This window comes from Dama dama, chromosome 11 (genome assembly GCF_033118175.1).
Source record: "Dama dama isolate Ldn47 chromosome 11, ASM3311817v1, whole genome shotgun sequence".
Lineage (NCBI taxonomy): Eukaryota > Metazoa > Chordata > Mammalia > Artiodactyla > Cervidae > Dama > Dama dama.
In genome coordinates, this window is record NC_083691.1 from 45,380,675 (window position 1) to 45,399,559 (window position 18,885).

At 34.9% G+C, this 18,885-nt stretch overlaps 1 protein-coding gene across 6 annotated transcripts in view; it reads left to right on the plus strand.

Moving 5' to 3' along the window:
• USP34 (ubiquitin specific peptidase 34) overlaps positions 1 to 18,885 on the plus strand; it is a 223,009-nt gene that overhangs the window by 196,021 nt on the left and 8,103 nt on the right. For 5 of the 6 annotated variants that reach the window (XM_061155228.1, XM_061155230.1, XM_061155226.1 and 2 more), the window contains 9 exons: positions 324 to 471; positions 4,843 to 5,477; positions 7,197 to 7,354; positions 8,583 to 8,661; positions 10,182 to 10,308; positions 10,989 to 11,096; positions 12,146 to 12,250; positions 12,367 to 12,491; positions 13,509 to 13,632. In XM_061155228.1, coding sequence (XP_061011211.1) covers positions 324 to 471; positions 4,843 to 5,477; positions 7,197 to 7,354; positions 8,583 to 8,661; positions 10,182 to 10,308; positions 10,989 to 11,096; positions 12,146 to 12,250; positions 12,367 to 12,491; positions 13,509 to 13,632 — 1,609 coding nt within the window. The remainder of the gene's footprint in view (positions 1 to 323; positions 472 to 4,842; positions 5,478 to 7,196; positions 7,355 to 8,582; positions 8,662 to 10,181; positions 10,309 to 10,988; positions 11,097 to 12,145; positions 12,251 to 12,366; positions 12,492 to 13,508; positions 13,633 to 18,885) is intronic. The other variant, XM_061155231.1, reaches the window with a different exon arrangement.

The following is an 18,885-nucleotide window of genomic DNA, read 5'->3' on the forward strand; positions in this document are numbered from 1 at the left end:
TGCACTGTCAGGCAGTGTAGTTGTAAACTTAAGACCTAAAAGTCATTGGGTTTCACTTATTGGTCCTGTGCTAGAATCCTTGGTTAATATAATTTGATTTTGTAAACTATTGAGAAATACTCTTTGAATATATTCCTGTTAATAAAAATAAATTGCTTTAAAAATGGGAGAAAAAAACATGAGTGTGAAACTTCTTTCAGGTTCCGGTTTTCAGGAAACTGTTTTAGCTTTCAGGTGTCTAATGTATATACCAAAAGTAAGTTTGAAAGAGTAACTGCTCATTCACCTAGACTTTTATTCTGTTCTTGTCATTTTACTTGTAGGTGATTGAATACAATCCTTCTCAGTGTCTGGATTGGTTGGCAGTGCAGACACCCCGAAATAAACTGGCACACAGCTGGGTTCTACAGAATATGGAAAACTGGGTTGAGCGGTTTCTTTTGGCTCACAATTATCCTAGAGTCAGGACTTGTAAGTCAAATATTCAGAATTTAACAAACCATTTGTTGTTCCAAGTTTTGTTTTTAAGGTGATTACAGTATGCTCATTGTATATAATGCAAAAAAACTCTTAGAGATACAGTTTGTTTTTGAGATACTGTTTTAAAGGCCAAAGTTTTATTAGTATTTGAAAACCTATGACAGTATTTTACAAATATCTGTAATTGTTTTTTTTTTTTTTTTTTTTTAAAGGATAGGAAACTGTCTTTTCTTGGGTTACATCACCACCACTATCATTTTTGTTTCCTTTTTTGGTAGAGTCACAAAACATGATCAGCATTAGTGAAGAGAGTAAAGGGTCAGAAAATCTTGTCTTAAAAATAACTTGAGAAGGCCAAGAGTAAAAGTAGCAATAAAAACACAATACAAGCTGAGAGAAAATATTCTCTATAGTTATGGAAGTTAAATGATGACTATCTTTATTGTATTCAGGCCAGAAGGGAATAAGCAAAGATCTTGGAAGACAGATGGACAAATAGCAAAAATAGATATTTCACATAATAGGAAACTGCTTGTAAATACACACAGAGTGTTTTCTTTTGATAGTATTAAAAGAAATAAAAATCAAAGTGGTTAATTCTTAAAAATTCTTTAATCATTCAATTTAGTCATTAAAATTGTATTTCCTAGTTTTCTGTTGAGAGCGCAATGAGTGACACTCCAATAGCAGCATTTCCTAGTTTTCTGTTGAGAGCGCAAACAATGAGTGACACTCCCCAGTAGCAGCAAGCACATCGAATACCCAGATCCATGTTTTTAAATAACGTTTCCAGTAAAATGAATCACAGTTCCTGGGAGAAATGGCTGATTATAGGACTGGGGCAGGGAATAAACACGATGAGCCTGGAGCAACTTGTAGAACCAGAAAGTAATGAAGTGCTCCAAAAACAATGATGGGGATATGTTGAAGGGACATAGAACCAACCTGAAGAGTTCCCAGTCTCCAAACCTGGAACAATTTGAGTCAAAAAATAATTAACACAGCACTGAATCATAATCCAAAGTATAAATGTCCATGAGTCCATGCTAATATAAATGAATGATTGAAAATAAACAAATAAATGAAGAGGCACATCCCCCACACAGAAGAATTCCAAATCATTTTTGTGTATCTTTCCCCTCCAAAGGTGGAGTATAATTCCATACCCTTTGAGTATCAGCTTTAGTGTCTTGCTTTCAAAGAACAGAGTATTAGGGATAGAGAAAATAAATTTTTAAGTGAAAAAACTTGACAAACATTAACTCTGGCAGGTAATTAAGGTTCAAAGTGTCACTGATCAATGTATGACAAAACCCACTGGGAAAAAAAAAAAAATAATAATAATAATAATAATAAAAATTAAAAAAGAAAAAAAACAAAAAACAAAGTGTCACTGATAAGTCCTACTGATAGTATGTGCCCTTGGTATAATGTGATACAAGGGGCACTTCATAATGTGGTTTTCCTCCCCAAATCTTATAACCTGAGTCTACTCAAGATAGACGTCAGTAAACTCAGTTTGAGGGACATTCTACAAAAATACTGAACCACTACTCAAAACTACTATGGTCTTCAAAAGAAAGTCTGACAAAGTGTCACAGTCAAGAGGAGGTTAAGGAGACATGGCATCTGAATCGGGTGTATCCTAAATGAGATCCTAGAAGCAGAAGAACACTAGGACAGAACTATTGAAATCTAAAGTATGGAATTGAGTTAATAGTAATGTGCCAGTGTTGGTACACTGCAAGTGTCCCGTAGTAATAATGTCACAGTAGGAGTGGGAGAACATGCGTCAGTCTTGGGTACACCTGGATTGGCAGTGGTGCTCTGCTCGTAGGCCTTTTTTTACTGTCAGTTTAATAAGCAACACCACAGTAATGGGATATTTGTAAGAGTGGACACACATGCTGGTTGGTATTTATGTCCTGACTCCAGACCATAAAACAATTAAAAACCTATGTTGAACCACCTTTCTTCCTCCCCCACCAAAAAAAGGGAAGGAAAAGCTTTTTAGCTAGCTGGTACACCTAACATACATGATAGTGCTGAAGAAAGCATCTCATGCATTGCAGTGACTTTGTAAGTTAATATTATCCTTGTGAAATGCAGTTTAGCAGTACATACCAAGATCCTTAATTTTTTTTTTTTCCCCTTTTTAAACTCCGTAATACCATTTCAGGGATTCCAGTATAAGTCAGTCATCCAATATATGAATGTCCAATAGCATTATTTATAATTGTGAAAAATTAAAACTAGATGTTTAGATAGGAAATAGTTACACATCATTTAAAAATTAAAATAATGAAGACTGTAGAAATACGAAAGCATGCTTTTGAATGTTTTGAACATAGCTAAATATTTAAATAGTCAATATAACTCAATAAGAATTAGGGTAACATGTATAGAAGAAAAGCTACAGAGAAATACTTTTAAATCCTACAAAATTTTAAAGAATAACTGTTTAAAATGTTTAGAGAAAAGAAAAATAGTGACATGATAGATGGCTTAGAATAGTTGAGTTACCTCGTAGAAATGGAAGTTTTATTCTAAGCTCTCTACAACTGGGAATTCTTAAGTTATATTCTAGCAAGGCAGCTTTTAGAAAGATGGTCTGTTCTTTCACATTGACCTTCATGTTTGTTCTCAAAGATAGATATAACTTAAAAGTTGTGTTTTTCTCCCTAGCAGAACTTACCTTTTTATTTAAAAGCACAGAGCTTTTATAGAAATAAGTAGATGGTTAAGTATCTGATAAAGCAAAACAAAATGTTAATTATAGAATTTATGTGGTGGTTCCACGGGTTGTTATTTGGTAGAGTGTTTTCAACCTTTCAGGGTATTTGAGATTTTTTTCACAATAAAATGTTGGGTTAAAAGTATTTAACTTAAACTGAATAATTTCTTGAATCAAAATTTTTTTTCTCAATTACAGTTTTATACAAAATTATTCAAGATGACACCTACATGCCAAGTTTTTATACGTGAAACACATACCAAATTGAGCCTAACTGAAACAGAAACAGACTAACCAGAGCAGTGTATAGTTAGGGATAAATACATAGAAAATGGAGTGCTGTGCAAAAGTAAAGTCTAATTTGAAGTAAATCTGTAAAAGAGTTTACAGTTAATTTAGAAACCCTAACATCATTTGCTTTGGCCGTACAAAGGAAGTTATCAAATTATAGGTAGAATAGTGGGAGACAGAATTAGTAGGTATATTGAAAAGGGTTGTGCTAAGCTGTTAGATGCCTTGAGAAGGCTCTGGAGTGAATGTTGGTAAGAACATTAACTGATGGGTCTGACAATCAGTGTGTGAATTCCATTTCTGCCATAACTGTGTAAAATGGGGTAGTCTTAATATTTTAAGTCTGAGTAAAAGTGGAGATAATTAAAGTAATACTAAGTACATAAAGCTGTGTTGTTTAAATTTAAGCATTTGATAAATTTTAGCAGTTCTTGTTTTTGTTACCATTATCATTGTCATCATCATCATTTCTCAAGGTCAGAATCTGGGCCCCCCTCTTTTTATCTGTGTGATCTTGGTCTTTGCTTCTCTAAGATTCACATTTTCCAATGTATCATCACTTAACGTCCAGAATTATTGTGTGGATTAAATGAGATAATATTTATAAAGTACCTAGCTCATACTAACTCCTTTTACAGATGGACTCAACTAATGAGTCATCCTCTCAGAATTATACCATAGGTTTAATAACATTTTTCAGATATGTTGAAGGAAGGGATTCTTTCTTTGCATGCAGGATTAGCCTAGAAGACTTCTAAAGGTTTTCCAAAGTTGGTGTTCTCTAATTGGCATATGTATATATAATCTTTATACTACAAAATTCTTTTAGATAAATCTCATTCTATTTTTATAATGTAAGTTTACCATTATCTACAAAATAATACTATTTTGTAATAATTGATAAGGAAGAAGAAAACTAAGGCCTTAAATTAAAGATTTGACCCTGTCAGACAGCATAGGCCTTCCGGCCCCAAAGCTGTGTTCTTCCTGTTAAACTGTGTTATTCCTTGAGAAGAAATAAAATGATAAGACAAATGGGAAAATTCTGTATCTTGGGAAAGCTAAACAAAAGAGGTTTAAAACTTTCTGTTACTCTGGTCGTTGTCACCACTTAGAAATAGTAGTGACAGAATGGAAAGTGTCTGTTTTTGTCACTCCTTGGGATCTTTCTCTGGTACCAACGGTAGAGCAGAAAGATATTAAAAGAGATGTTCATGTCTCTTTAATTTTTATTCATTTTGACTTTTACAGGGAAGAGTGGCTTTGTGTTTAATGACTGCTCTTCAGTCTATTTCATATCTTATAAACATCTGACAGTTTTGTTTTACATTTTATAGCTGCAGCTTATCTTCTGGTGTCCCTTATACCAAGCAATTCATTCCGCCAGATGTTCCGGTCAACAAGGTCTTTGCACATCCCAACCCGTGACCTTCCACTCAGTCCAGACACAACAGTAGTCCTACATCAGGTCTACAACGTGCTCCTTGGTTTGCTCTCAAGAGCCAAACTTTATGTTGATGCTGCTGTTCATGGCACTACAAAGCTAGTGCCCTATTTTAGCTTTATGACTTACTGTTTAATTTCCAAAACTGAGAAGCTGATGTTTTCCACATATTTCATGGATTTGTGGAACCTTTTCCAGCCTAAACTTTCTGAGCCAGCAATAGCTACAAATCACAATAAACAGGCTTTGCTTTCGTTTTGGTACAATGTGTGTGCTGACTGTCCAGAGAATATACGCCTTATTGTTCAGAACCCAGTGGTAACCAAGAACATTGCCTTCAATTACATCCTTGCTGACCATGATGATCAGGATGTGGTGCTTTTTAACCGTGGGATGCTGCCTGCCTACTATGGCATTCTGAGGCTCTGCTGTGAGCAGTCTCCTGCGTTTACACGACAACTGGCTTCTCACCAGAACATTCAGTGGGCCTTTAAGAATCTTACACCACATGCCAGCCAATACCCTGGAGTGAGTAAAATGATAACTCTTGTATCTGTATCCTCAAATTAATTGGAAATGCCTGTTTTTCCCCTTGTGGGGTGTGGTGACAAAATATGGGAGTATAGTCTAATTAACTGTTCTTAAAGAGTTAAGTTGTATTTGTTTTCTTGACTATATTTGTAAAATGTTGTTATAAAATTGATAAGTGGGGAAAAAATTGATAAGTGCCTAGATAATTTTTTTTAGTTTGATTGAAATTTTATCTCTAATGGAACCTATCTATGTTAATTTGTGGTTTTGTTAATGAGTCTTTCATATATACCTAATCAGAAAATGCAGCTTTGTGGTGTAGTTTTAAGGAAGTGAGTATTTACTATTGAGATATTTATTATCAAGATCTGCATGCTTTGCTAAGCTGTGAGCTAGACAGTATTTTCTTAGCTGTAATGTTCCCTAGGGTTTTTTGTTTTTTTGGTTTCTTTCTTCACGTTTGCTTGCTGGGTTGCTCAGTTGTGTCTGGCTCTTTGCAACCTCATGGACAATTCTCCAGGCAAGAATACTAGAGTAGATTGCCATTCCCTTCTCTAGATGATCCAGGGATCAAACCCAGGTCTCCTGCCTTGCAGGCAGATTCATTATCATCTGAGCCACTAGGGAAGCCCATTCACTTATTCACACTATGTTCAAGTGAATGAAATGGTTAAGAGGTGGGCCTGTCAGAATACAAATATGTACCATCTAAGTCTGATTCCTTTTTCTTTGCAGACTGTAGGTTTTAAAGTTTCCTCTGTCCATGTTAGGTTGTCATTCTTGGATATTTCTTTCCATTATTGCTTCTTACTCTTTGTTATAAACTCAAGTTTACACCAAGAGGGTATAAATCTGGAAAGGAGGTTGGAAGCAGAGTGCAGAACCCTTTTTCAAGCTGTTGTCAACCCAAAGGCCATAAACTGCTAATAGAAATTCTTTGCTAAATGGGAGGTGATGGGAGGGTAGAAAAGGAACTTTTTAAGACATTCAAGGTTTACTTAAAAACTCAGTCAAATGACTATAGTAAGTGATATTTTAAATATTGGTGTCCTTGAATTGGGTGCTATACTTTTTTCCTGTTGAAGGAATAAAGGACCTTAACTGTCCTTTAGATACAATGTAGTGAATTGTTTTTCTCACCCAGAAACAATAACCTAATTTTTTGTCAAGACAGTTAGAATGCCTATAATAAGGAAAGTGAGTATATTAAGTACCAAAAGTGGTTCATCATCAGGTGACTTGAACTGGATCATCTGTCAGTCTGGAAAGATCACTCTAAATATTGCCACAAAGAGTTTCTCAAAAACAGTATTAATTCAGGTGTAATTGAGGTGTGTCAAATCTTTGTGACAAAGTAATAATTTCTCATTTAAAAGGGACAAAAGATTGGTGTTGCGTCTCTGGAACATACATTTGACATTACAAAACTAATAATTTAAATAGTTTTAGGACTAAAGTTGAACTGTATTTACTTGTACTTTTTAATCTTGAAAGTCTATTTTAAGATAATTTTCTTCTAGTGAGTAATATATTAAATTTTTTAAATAGAATTCATTGCTGATTTTTTAATTGTTTATGAATGTGCCACTGCAATTTAAGTTAATTTGTATAATTTTAAGAGCTAGCTAAAGGAGCACAGTACTTACAAATGAGAAACAGATACTATAAAATATTATAGGGCTAAAAGGTCATCACAATGCTTTTTACCCTTTTCAGGCAGTAGAAGAACTATTTAACCTGATGCAACTGTTCATAGCTCAGAGGCCAGATATGAGAGAAGAAGAATTAGAAGATATTAAACAGTTTAAGAAAACAACCATAAGTTGTTACTTACGTTGCTTAGATGGCCGCTCCTGCTGGACTACTTTAATAAGGTAAAAAGATATTTTTTGGTGTTTTTGTTTTTCCAAGTGAGGGGATATCATTTTGACATTTAAATTATTTATAAATGAAAGTTAACCAGTTCTTTAAGGTTATTGGGAAAGCATTTAAACCTTTTGACACTTAGGCAGACTTTGTATTTTGAGAGTTAATTAGCTACTTTTGAATAGTTTTTATTTTGAATTGGATTGTCTGTGTGTGTTTTATCTAATCATTAAGGTTGGAAGGAACCTTAATGTATGATCTTCCACCTAAAGCTTGAATAATTCTCTCTTGGCAGTTCATCCTAACTTAACGCTTGGACAGTTCAATTCTAGAGGCCTCTAGATAGCTTACTCCATCTCTGAATAAGTTTCACTGTTAAGATACTTTTATTTAGCCCAGATCTATCTATCTTTTTTAACTATAAGAATTAGCCAAAATAATAAAACATCATCTTTACAGTTAATTATTCAGAGCTACAGAAATTACTGAATAGCTATAAAGGAACTGCTACAAATTACACTTAATTCCCTTTAACTGTAGAAATAAAGTCTAGATTAACTTCTTTTCTGTGTATTGCATCAGAGACGTGGGACTGATGTCTTTTATTAGACACACATTTTTTTGGCATACTCTCCTGAACACTGTAGAATCTTAAGGTAATCAACCCACAATAGATAAGGTTATCTTCTTCAGAAAACTTTAAAATTTGAATCTTTGTTAGTACATAAGATGAAATTAACTGCTTTTGCCAAGACTTTTTAAAGAAACTTTCAAAATTTTAGCATTAATTTTGAAACATTGTTTTCCCAAGATTTGCTACTTAAAAGCTTATTTTCAAAAGAAGATTTGAAGTTTTCCTGAGTACTGTTTTTAAAAAGGAAAGAAGAACATCTCACTAAAGTAGAATTTCCGACTGTACTATATAATAGCAGTTTCCAGTACTAATAGTGGAAGTCTGTTAATAAGAGTAATACACCTACTCACAGATGATGATTATGTCGATCATTTTCAGCACCGACAGAAGGTTTGGGGTCCCCCTCCCCCCAGGTTGCATTGAGTATTTCTTTTTAAATATTATCTTTTTATTAAATTACTGAGAACTAGATGTAGCTGTCTTTTTTCTAGGTAAGAAAGTAGAGAACCAAAATGACAGTTTATTTAGTTTTTTTTTTTTCCCCACGTAAGTGTTCTGTTCTGATTCAGAGTTCTCAAACTGGACTTTATGTATTTTTCTAGTGCCTTCAGAATACTATTAGAATCTGATGAAGACAGACTTCTTGTTGTATTTAATCGAGGGTTAATCCTGATGACTGAGGTAAATGCTTTATTGTGTTTGACTATAGATTTACTCCAATTCAGTGTTCTCACCAGAACTTTTTTTGTGTATATTTAGAGTTTATTATAGGTTGTTTTATAGGTGTCTGGATTTTAAATATGCAAATCAGTAAATGCTAATTTATATTCTAAGAATAACTATATCATGGTACTAAGGGTGCTGTTTTCTTTTTCCTTAACAGTTACATACATTCATTTCATTTGTAGGACTAGAATGAAATTTGTAGGATTTAACTGAGGACACACAGTTTCTCAAGAGTGCACTTATTTGAGTTCCTCCTTAGAGGAATCTAGCGAGGCTGCTGTAGGTGGTTAAAAATCAACTGTTCATTCTTCCCATAATTACTGAACATCCACAACTCTAAGATGATTTTAAGTCCACAGAGGTGCATCGTACCCTTTACTCTAATAATGGAGATAAGGTTAAAGAATACATACCAAGGGCACTGTGAAAATTAAGAGGTAGGATAGTTTTTTCAGTTGATGGTATTATAGAATAAGAATACAGTGTATGAAACTGCTTTGAAGAATCTGAACCTGCAGAGACAAAATAGGAAAAGATTAACATAAATGATTTAATCAACACAAAGGTAAGAAAGTATTGGTTGTATTCAACAAAAGCAAAGTCTGTCTGGCTAAAACAAAGGTATGTGAAGAAGAGTAATGAGAACTTGATTCTTCAACAGCTGTTTGAATGTCTACTCTGTCAGGCATTGTGTTAGGCACGGGGGATATAGCAGTGAACAAGATAGTCATGGTTTCTGTCCTCACAACAGGTTAAATGTCACATGAGTACATTGTTCAGATTATGTACTGTCATAGATTCTGGGTTATGAATTTTCACCTGTGAATTGCGAGAAGTGTATAGGCTATGGGGAACTGATTTGACAAGATTAGGAAGATGATGCATTGGTGTACAATGAAATAGAAAGAAACCAAGGGTTTCATTAGCTAGTACAGTTAAAGGAATTGAAAGGTTTAACAAGCCAATATGATTAAAGGAATTTTACCTTTGGAGTTCTTTTACTCTTTTAGACTGACCATTTTACTGCTACTCTTTTAGACCTACTATGACTGACAGCAGTTTCACCATTGTCTTTCATAGAAACTCTGGAAAGTCAGTTAAAGCAGTAGCCTATTCTCCCCAGTCTTTCTGTTGTTACTGCTGCTTTGTAATCTTTGAAACTTGCAGTGTTAAAAATGTATACTTAAAGCAAACAGTAAACCACCACCCCCTCCCCCGTAAAAATCTAATTAAATAAATTATTCGTTCAAAGTAAAATGTAAACACAAAATATCAGACTGAGAGTGAGGACTGTTGTGTGCTTTAAAAGAGCTGAATGGGAGACTTTGACTTGTAGGTAGAAAGCAGATACATTTGCTTTGTGCACACTCATAGTCTGAGTCTGAAAACATGTCGTAGAGGATGAGCGGTACTATTTTGTGGCTCCACAAAGTAAAAGTGGAATGAAGTTTTTCATTTTTTTTAATCACTTACAGTCTTTCAACACACTGCACATGATGTATCATGAAGCCACAGCTTGCCATGTGACTGGAGACTTAGTAGAACTTCTATCAATATTCCTTTCAGTTTTGAAGTCTACACGCCCATATCTTCAGAGAAAAGGTTTGCTTAATCCTACTTATTTTTATTAGTTTAACAATTAAAGAGTGAAATAAGACTTTTTAAACCACATGCTTCAGAAAATTTGTCTTTACATGGCTGATGTTAGCTAACCATTAGGAAAATGTGACCTCCTGATGTAAAGCTGGAATGTTCTTGTTTATTTTCTTTATTCGTGCCTAAAAAATAGGCAAGCATGCTAGTGGCTGATTCATGTTGATGTATGGCAGGAACCAGCGCAATATTATAAAGCAATTATCCTCCAATAAAATATTAAAAAAAGATTTAGGAGACTGGAAAATACTTCCAAGCACAGTAACAACATGAGTATTTGTGAAGGTTCACCAACTGGAAACTATCATGGCTTAGATTAAATTATTTATTTTCAAGAGAAATAACTACAAAACAGTTATTTCTTGTGTCCCTGTAAAATCATGTAAACTTTGAAATGTACGTAAATTTCTAGAAAATGGGACATACAATCACTGAAATGTGTTTTAAGAAATCTAGCAAGTTTAACAATAGTAGCTATCTTATAAAAATAATCACTTAGCTTTCACTAAAGATGTTTATGTAATAAATTTGAATGTTTTAGTGTTAACATTCTGTAGTTTACAATAGAAAACAATTGTGAAGAAGTTTGATTTCAGATGGCATATTTACGTATGCTTTTGTGTTTGCAGACGTGAAGCAAGCGTTAATTCAGTGGCAGGAGCGAATTGAATTTGCCCATAAACTGTTAACTCTTCTTAATTCCTATAGCCCTCCAGAACTTAGAAATGCCTGTATAGGTAAGTTACCTGGAAAATATACCTATGTAAAAGCCTAATGGAAGAACATTTTTATGGGATCCTGTGTGTGTATGTGTGTGTATATAAGATGTAATGTTAGTTCTGTAGAGTTTGGAAGACATTCGTACTTTTTATGAGTGACTTACACTGGCCAGCAGACTCTTAAGAAAATAGAATTCTGTTTCTTAACATATCAGTAATTAACTCTTGTCATCATAGGCCAGGTCACTTCATATATCTGGGCATGCTGACCTAAGGTTAGATCTCTTCCAGCTCTGAAATCTTCTGATCTATATAAATAGTGTAGAATCATGCAGATGTTTACAGATTAGAACTGACATTGTAAAGAGTTGGAGTGATTATTTCAGTGAGTCTTTTTGCCTAAAGATACTTCCTAGTAGCTGTTCTTGGACTCCTGAGTATTTTAGCTTTTTATTAATTGCATACTTATAATAAAATGATAATTTATATCTATTAAAGGAAAACCTTGGTTTAAATTCATACTGCATTTTTTTAATTGTCTTATAAGCCTTTTAAGTCATCTTTAAAGACTATAGCTATTTGTTTACAGTTTCTCAAAATGATAGATATATGTAAGCAGTTAATCTTGGCAGGTTGCCTGATGTTCTGTAGAATTACTGGCCTGTACTGCTTCATCAAGAAGAGAGGGTTACTTCAAAGTTGATTAAGGAGTCACAGATCCAAAGAATTTCAAACATTGGATTTCTTAACTGCTTTGGTTGATTTTATGAAGAAACATAATCAGTGTGCATTAAATATTTCCTTCATTGTACTTGTCCCTGATGCTTCTCTTAAGTTTTAAACTTTGGTTTCTTAATGATGCCCTGTTGTGATTAATAACTCTGTAGATCCATTTTTGGTTAAGCATCAGACAGTTTGTCCCGGAGCTGAGAGCTCAGACAGTCTGAGACTCATTAAAACTTATTAGCTGCCACACTACCATCAGTTACCCTAGTAGGACTGGTGCATTTGAAGATAGCAGGTCCACACTCCAGTTTTTAATGCCCACATTGTGTTTTTATTTTCAGATGTCCTCAAGGAACTTGTGCTTTTGAGTCCCCATGACTTTCTTCATACTCTGGTTCCATTTCTACAGCACAACCATTGTACTTATCATCACAGTAATATACCAAGTATGTATTGATCTAGCACAGTACTTGAACATGGTTGGCATTTAATCTTTCTGCACACTGAAACATGGAGATTTATTTTTTCCATTTATTCTTATTGTACACTTTTAATGTCTTAGTGTCTCTTGGACCTTATTTCCCTTGTCGAGAAAATATCAAGCTAATAGGAGGGAAAAGCAATATTCGGCCTCCGCGCCCTGAACTCAATATGTGCCTCTTGCCCACAATGGTGGAAACCAGTAAGGTATGTTGGGATGCCAGGAAAACCATGTTTCTCTAGTACACAGTAATTTAGAACTTCCCCTCTGGCCATTATGAGTATATTAGACTTAAATGATCATTTTCTGGATCCTGAGGAGATTAGACTCATTTGGATTTTTTCCTGCTCTGAAATGTTGGTTGAATATTTGCAAAATCAATAATAAGCACAAGTAGTAAGTTTTTTTTTTGCCCCTCAAAAAATATCCTAACAGAAAGTCTCATTAGTATTTGTCACTAGGCTAAATTATAAATGGGTCATATATCTAAATCTGAAAGGTCTAGTTAGGTACTGACTACTGTTTATATTTCGCCATATAATCAATGACTTCTTTTACTGCCCTTTAATTATAATTCTTTGACCTAAGCCTAATTATCACTGATTGATGGATTTATCATCATTTGTAGCCTGATTCTGGTTCTCTAATACTTATTCTAAAATAGTGCTAATTCTAAATTATAGAGAGAAGGAACATCGATACAGGATAATTTATCTTAGTTCCAAGACTTTTCTAAACAATTTTTTCACTAATTTATCTTTCCTCACCCACTTTATTCACATTCTCTCTTGCCCACTATCTTTGGATCTTAAATGCATTTAAGAAGTTTGTATAAAATAAAATATTTAAAATAATTAATACAGTAGAAACTATTTCAGAAATAATCTGAAATTTATTTCAAAAATCAAATTTAATTCACTCTTCTTGATGATATGTCTGTAGAACTCAAGTGTCACATTTTAAAATCCTGCAGTAGTTTTACTTTATTAAAGTATATAGAAATAAGGGGTAATTTTAATTGACAGCATTTGCACACTGAAAATAAACTTGTGACAGTTAAGATCTTAATACCATTAATAGAAACTTGGAATTTAAAACTAGGTTCTTATAGAATTTAAATATTTAATCAGCTTTTTAGTTAAATTTATTACATTTGCACAAAATATGCTCTTTAATTTATTATACAATTTAAGTGCAACCATTTTATCATCTTTAACCTTCAGGGCAAAGATGACGTTTATGATCGTATGCTGCTAGACTACTTCTTTTCTTATCATCAATTCATCCATCTATTATGCCGAGTTGCAATCAACTGTGAAAAATTTACTGAAACATTAGTTAAGCTGAGTAAGTATAAAAGATGAGCAGTAAATTCCACTGAATTATTTTAAGCCCCTAGCCATTTAGGAAGGGGAGGAAAAAAATGAGCCAATCCTTTTTTTCTTTTTTAAAGTGAATGTTGAAAAATATTAATTATTCTTGGGAACATTTTTATTTTTATTAAGAAAACACCAACTTACTGGTTTCCATTGAATAGTTCTGCCCAGAGTTTCAGCTGGCTTATAAAGGAGTGTGGAATAGGCTCATCACTTTTGTACATAGAAGCCCAAGTCCTCCTCCATCTGCCCAGCAGAATTTAAAAACCAAAAACTGCTCTGTTTAGGGAGGCAGGCTTAGAGAGATGGACTTCCCCAGCCCTGATCTTGAGGATAAGATAAGATCAATAGTGCCAGCTGTGCTTTGGAGCTGGAAACACCAAGAGCAAGCTAAGTGGGCTTGCCAGAGTGAAGCAGAGGTGCATATATGAGTGAATTAGGAGGTAAGTCTCATAAAGTAGAGGCATGAGTGAGAGGGGAAGTTTGAAAAGGAAGATATGAGAAATAGAAAAAAAAAATCAGTGAACTATAAAGGGGGGAAAAACCTTGAATTATTTTTATGTAATATTGTCTGTCTGCAGATGCAGCTGAGAGCTCTTAGGAGACTGCTCCCTTTGGGTGACTTTTTCTAGCTGATAAGTCTTTAGAAGAAATGTAGCCCTCCAGATGTCCCCTGTTTCAGAATCTCAGAGTTCTCAGACTCTGTGTGTCGTATGAGTCTATTACTTTTAGGGATGGCCCAGGATCCTCTCCAGTGTACTATAGTTTTTATGTCAACAGCATGGCAGGTGAAATACTCATGGAACCACCATCCAGGTCAAGTAGAATATTACTGCACCCTGGAAGTTAGGCATTGTGCTCCTCCTCAGTCACAATCCCCTCCTTCCTTTGGAAAAGGTTTTGATCCATTATAGGTAGGGCCAAAGATGTGAATATACCTTAGGTTTTGTTATCCAAGAAGGAAGTGGTAACAACTGTCAGGGATAATTTCTCTTCAGAAAAACCAGCTTGTTGGTAAGTGATTAGAATGTCTTCAGATTTGAAAGGGTGTTCCTTCCATCTGCTGCCATTAGCTAATTTTTTATATATGTGACTGAAGATTGGCGAGTGGGCAGATGAGGATATGTTCATATCGGCCATTTCATGATTATATAATTGGGTTGTGGCACTTGGCTATAAAAAGCTGAAATCTAGCAGTGGCAACAATCAAGTGTAGAGAAATACCCAGGAGTTCTAATAAGACAGTCTTGCTCCCAGATAAGGAGGAAGACTTACAAAGATGTTAACCTCAAGAAAAGTTCTTAGTAATTGTGTCCATGTGATTTATACCAAAAGTTATGTGAGGAGCTGTCTTATCTACTTGAAACAATGAATGTTTCATCCTGTGAGACTGTCTTCCTCACTAACACAAATAGACAGTCTGAGAAATTAAACATAGGAGAGGGAGGAAAAGAAAGGACACACATACCTAGCCATCCCCATTAGCTGACTCAACTTTCATCATATTTTATGCTCCTCATCACTTACACTCAGGAAGCACATTTATGCTGGCTCATGGTGTTTAGTTCTCTACATAGGACTGTTCTTTAGAATTTTCTAGCAGGATGGAAGTATTCTTCAACTGCATCAACATCCACAGTATGATAGCCACTGACCGTGTGAGTGTTGAGAACTTGAAATGTGATTAAGGAACTGAATTTTTTATTTTAACCAAATTAATTTTAAATAGCAGATGTGACTTGTGGCTACTGTATTGCATAGGACAGCTCTGGATATATATAAACTGAAACCTGTAACAAATTGAGCAGGAAAAGAAATTTTTCGTGGTTATATCTTAATGAAGAAAATTGGACATTATTTTGGATATAAAGTAAAACAAAGAACTAAAAGCATTACAAATGGAGAGATTATGTCCCAGTCTTCTAGCTGAAATAACCATTTCCAGGGAGAGGCAACTAGGAGAGAGCTTGAGAAAGCAAAGCCCACATTAACAACTGGGATGGGAAGCAGAGAGTTGATAAGGAGTTTTAATTGTATAGTTTCTTCAAGAAACTATATTTGACAACAAGAGGGGAGGGTTGAAGTGCTGTTGAAGTGAGGACAGTCGGGCATGGGGATAGAAGAGACAAAGTTGGGAGAGGATTCAGGGAATATGAACAAAGCTGCCGATTGCCAAGTGAAATAATACTAGTGTGTCTGAGACTGCAGAATTTTGATATGTAAGAATTTTATTTTATTTTATTTTTTTTTTACATAAAAACAGCAAGTATGGGTTTATTTCCTCCTCTTTCTTACGTAAATAGGCTTCCCTGGTGGCTCAGAGGGAGGGTAAAGAATATGCCTGCAATGCGGGAGACCTGGGTTCTATCCCTGAGTTGGGAAGATCCTCTGGAGAAGGGCATGGCAACCCACTCCAGTATTCTTGCCTGGAGAATCCCCATGGACAGAGGAGCCTGGCGGGCTACAGTCCGTGGGGTCACAAAGGGTCAGACACAACTGAGCGACGAAGCACAGCAGCACCTGTGTAAAATATCCTCCATATCCTCAGAAGGCCAACTGTGGATTGAAATTTCTACTGTAATCATTGTACTACCATTTTATATAAATGCTTATATTAATGGGGACTCCTGGAACCAGTCCCCCATTAATACCCAAGGAATGACTAAACTGATTAAAACCATACAGTGCAGCTGTGGAAACACATGGATGGAACAGCAGAAAAACCAGCCCCCAAACAAACATAAGGATACACAAGGATTTGGTAGATAATAAAGATGACATACCAGATTAGTCGAAAATGGGTAGTATTGAGATATTGAGTAGCTTTCTGGGAGAGGAGAGGCGAGATTTTAATACCATCTTTGCTCCTTCAACCAAAATACATCCTAGAAGGATTAAGTATTTAATTGTGAAAAATAAAATCCTAGAAATATTAAATAAAAAACAGAGGATCATATGAATACCATTTTGGGATTTGAAGGACCATGTAAGCAGGACACAGAACCCAGAAACAATAAATAAATTGAAATTTTTGACTACGTGAAAATTGAAAATACTACATGTTGAAAATGCCATGAATTGAATTAAAATACATACAGCTAATGAGTGAAATATTTGCCTTCTTATCAGATAAATGGCTAGGAATACCAGTATACAAAGAGTTTTTAGGGTTCAGTAAGATGGTAAAGAATATTAAAGAAAGTAAACAGTTATTTCTATTCCCACCCTCCCAACTATGAGGTAAGGTTTGGATGATACTACAGTTTGGGCAAAAAGGAGATCTATTAATGGGGTTGGTTTGGAGAGGCAGTTTAGATTGTTCATGCCCTTTGCCCCAGCAGTACCAAATCTGGGGATCCACCCTAAATCTACTCATTAAATATATAGTAACATACATAGGCTGTTTATTTTAACTTGGTTTGTATTGGGTAAACTGGAGAAAACCCAAATGTCTGTCAATAGAAGCTTAGTTAAGTTCACTTGTATAGTATAGTCTTTAAAATAAAATGATAGGAAATAACTTTGGATCACATGAAAAAACAAATTGGAAAATAACAGAATATGACCACATTCTTATGAACAAGGGAGAAGATCATGTTAAAAAAGAGGATTATATTCTTAACTGTCTTAGGATAAAATTATGGGATGCTTTTATTTTCTAGGTTAAATATAAATTATTTGTAATGATCAGGCATTGATCTTATATTTGAGGAAAATTTTTTCCAAACCAGAAAATTGGTAATGCAAACCCTAATCATACCAAGTTTTTTAGGTACCTTAGTAGTGCACATGTAGATTAATAAGATATTCAAGTAAAATTAAACTAACAAATCCCTAGATTTCATAATTTAATTTTCATTTTTACACACAAAGGGAAAATCACCTTGACATTAGTTTTTGAAAGCTTTCTTAATACTTTAATAAGTGAAAGGTGGTTTAAAATACTTTTTGCAAGTAACATAATATACCTAGAATAATAATAATAATAATCTTCAAAGTTTCTAGAATTAAATTAATATAGTTGATGTAAGTAAACAGATTAAAATTCAAATTATGAAAGCACAACTGTTGATCATGTTTCAGCTTTTTTGATATCAAGGTACTCCAATACTGATTGGAGAAACAGCTCATTTAGCTGTTTCCCCAAAGGTTTCTTAGGATGAATGTACTTGAAACAAGTGCCAGTCATTCAGAAGCCAGCTTTTATCCATCCAAGGGCAGATCCACCTATGTGAGGTCATACAGAATCATTACATTTAATAGACATATGTATAATTTAGGGGCTGGTTACCAGTCTGTTAATTTACAGAGGAGAATGAGCGCAGCAATCTGAATGTTACATGGTAGGCCAGCAGAGTTTTTCCAGTCACCTGCCTGGGAAGCCAAGTAAACAACAGTTTGCTTAGTGGGTATGAGGTCAGAAATAGGGGAATTAGAAGAATCAAATGTGGTATTCTCAGGCTAAGATGCCTTGATTCAGTCTTGTAGTGGAGCATTAGCTGTGGGCTTCCATCCGTTGGCCAGAGCTCCCACTTCCCATGAGTAATGCTTGAATGGGATAAATACTCCTATAGAAAGCTGGACAGAGAATCATAACACGGTTCAGATAGGAGAAACCCTAACTAGTAAATATACACATAAAGTATTTTATCCTCACAGCAACCATATGTATTACTATTTTACCTACAAAGGCTGTCTTTAAAAGATTTATTTTCTTTTAAATAACATACCCAACAGCTTCTACAGTATAAGGTGCCACTACTGAGGAGAAAATATGTTTGGAACAGCTTTTTCATTGTTGAACATGTTTCCTTCACGAGTGGGAATGGGGTGAGATAAGGACCCTTGTTAAGGACGCCCAAAGTCACAGGATTAAGAAAGATGAGTGATAATACAGGAACCAGTGTGTTTTAGGTCTCCCCATCCTGTTTGCTGAGGTAAGGCTTGGAAACGTGCCTGTGAATGCTGGTGATTGCATCTCCCTGTGCTTTGCACCCAGTGAGTGGGATACCCCTGTTGGAGGAGGATGGACTAAGATGTGTGGACTAGGATGGCATTGGCCTCTACCTTAAATTGGTAGAGACTAGATACACCTTATCCTCGGTGCACTGTGAAAATGCTGTAAAGAAACTGGGCTCCTGCTCTGAAGGGATGGCCTTCCTTCCGGAGGTGCAGCTCAGTAGGGGTTAGGTAGGGTGTGAAAGAGGTGTCTTTAGCTCACTGT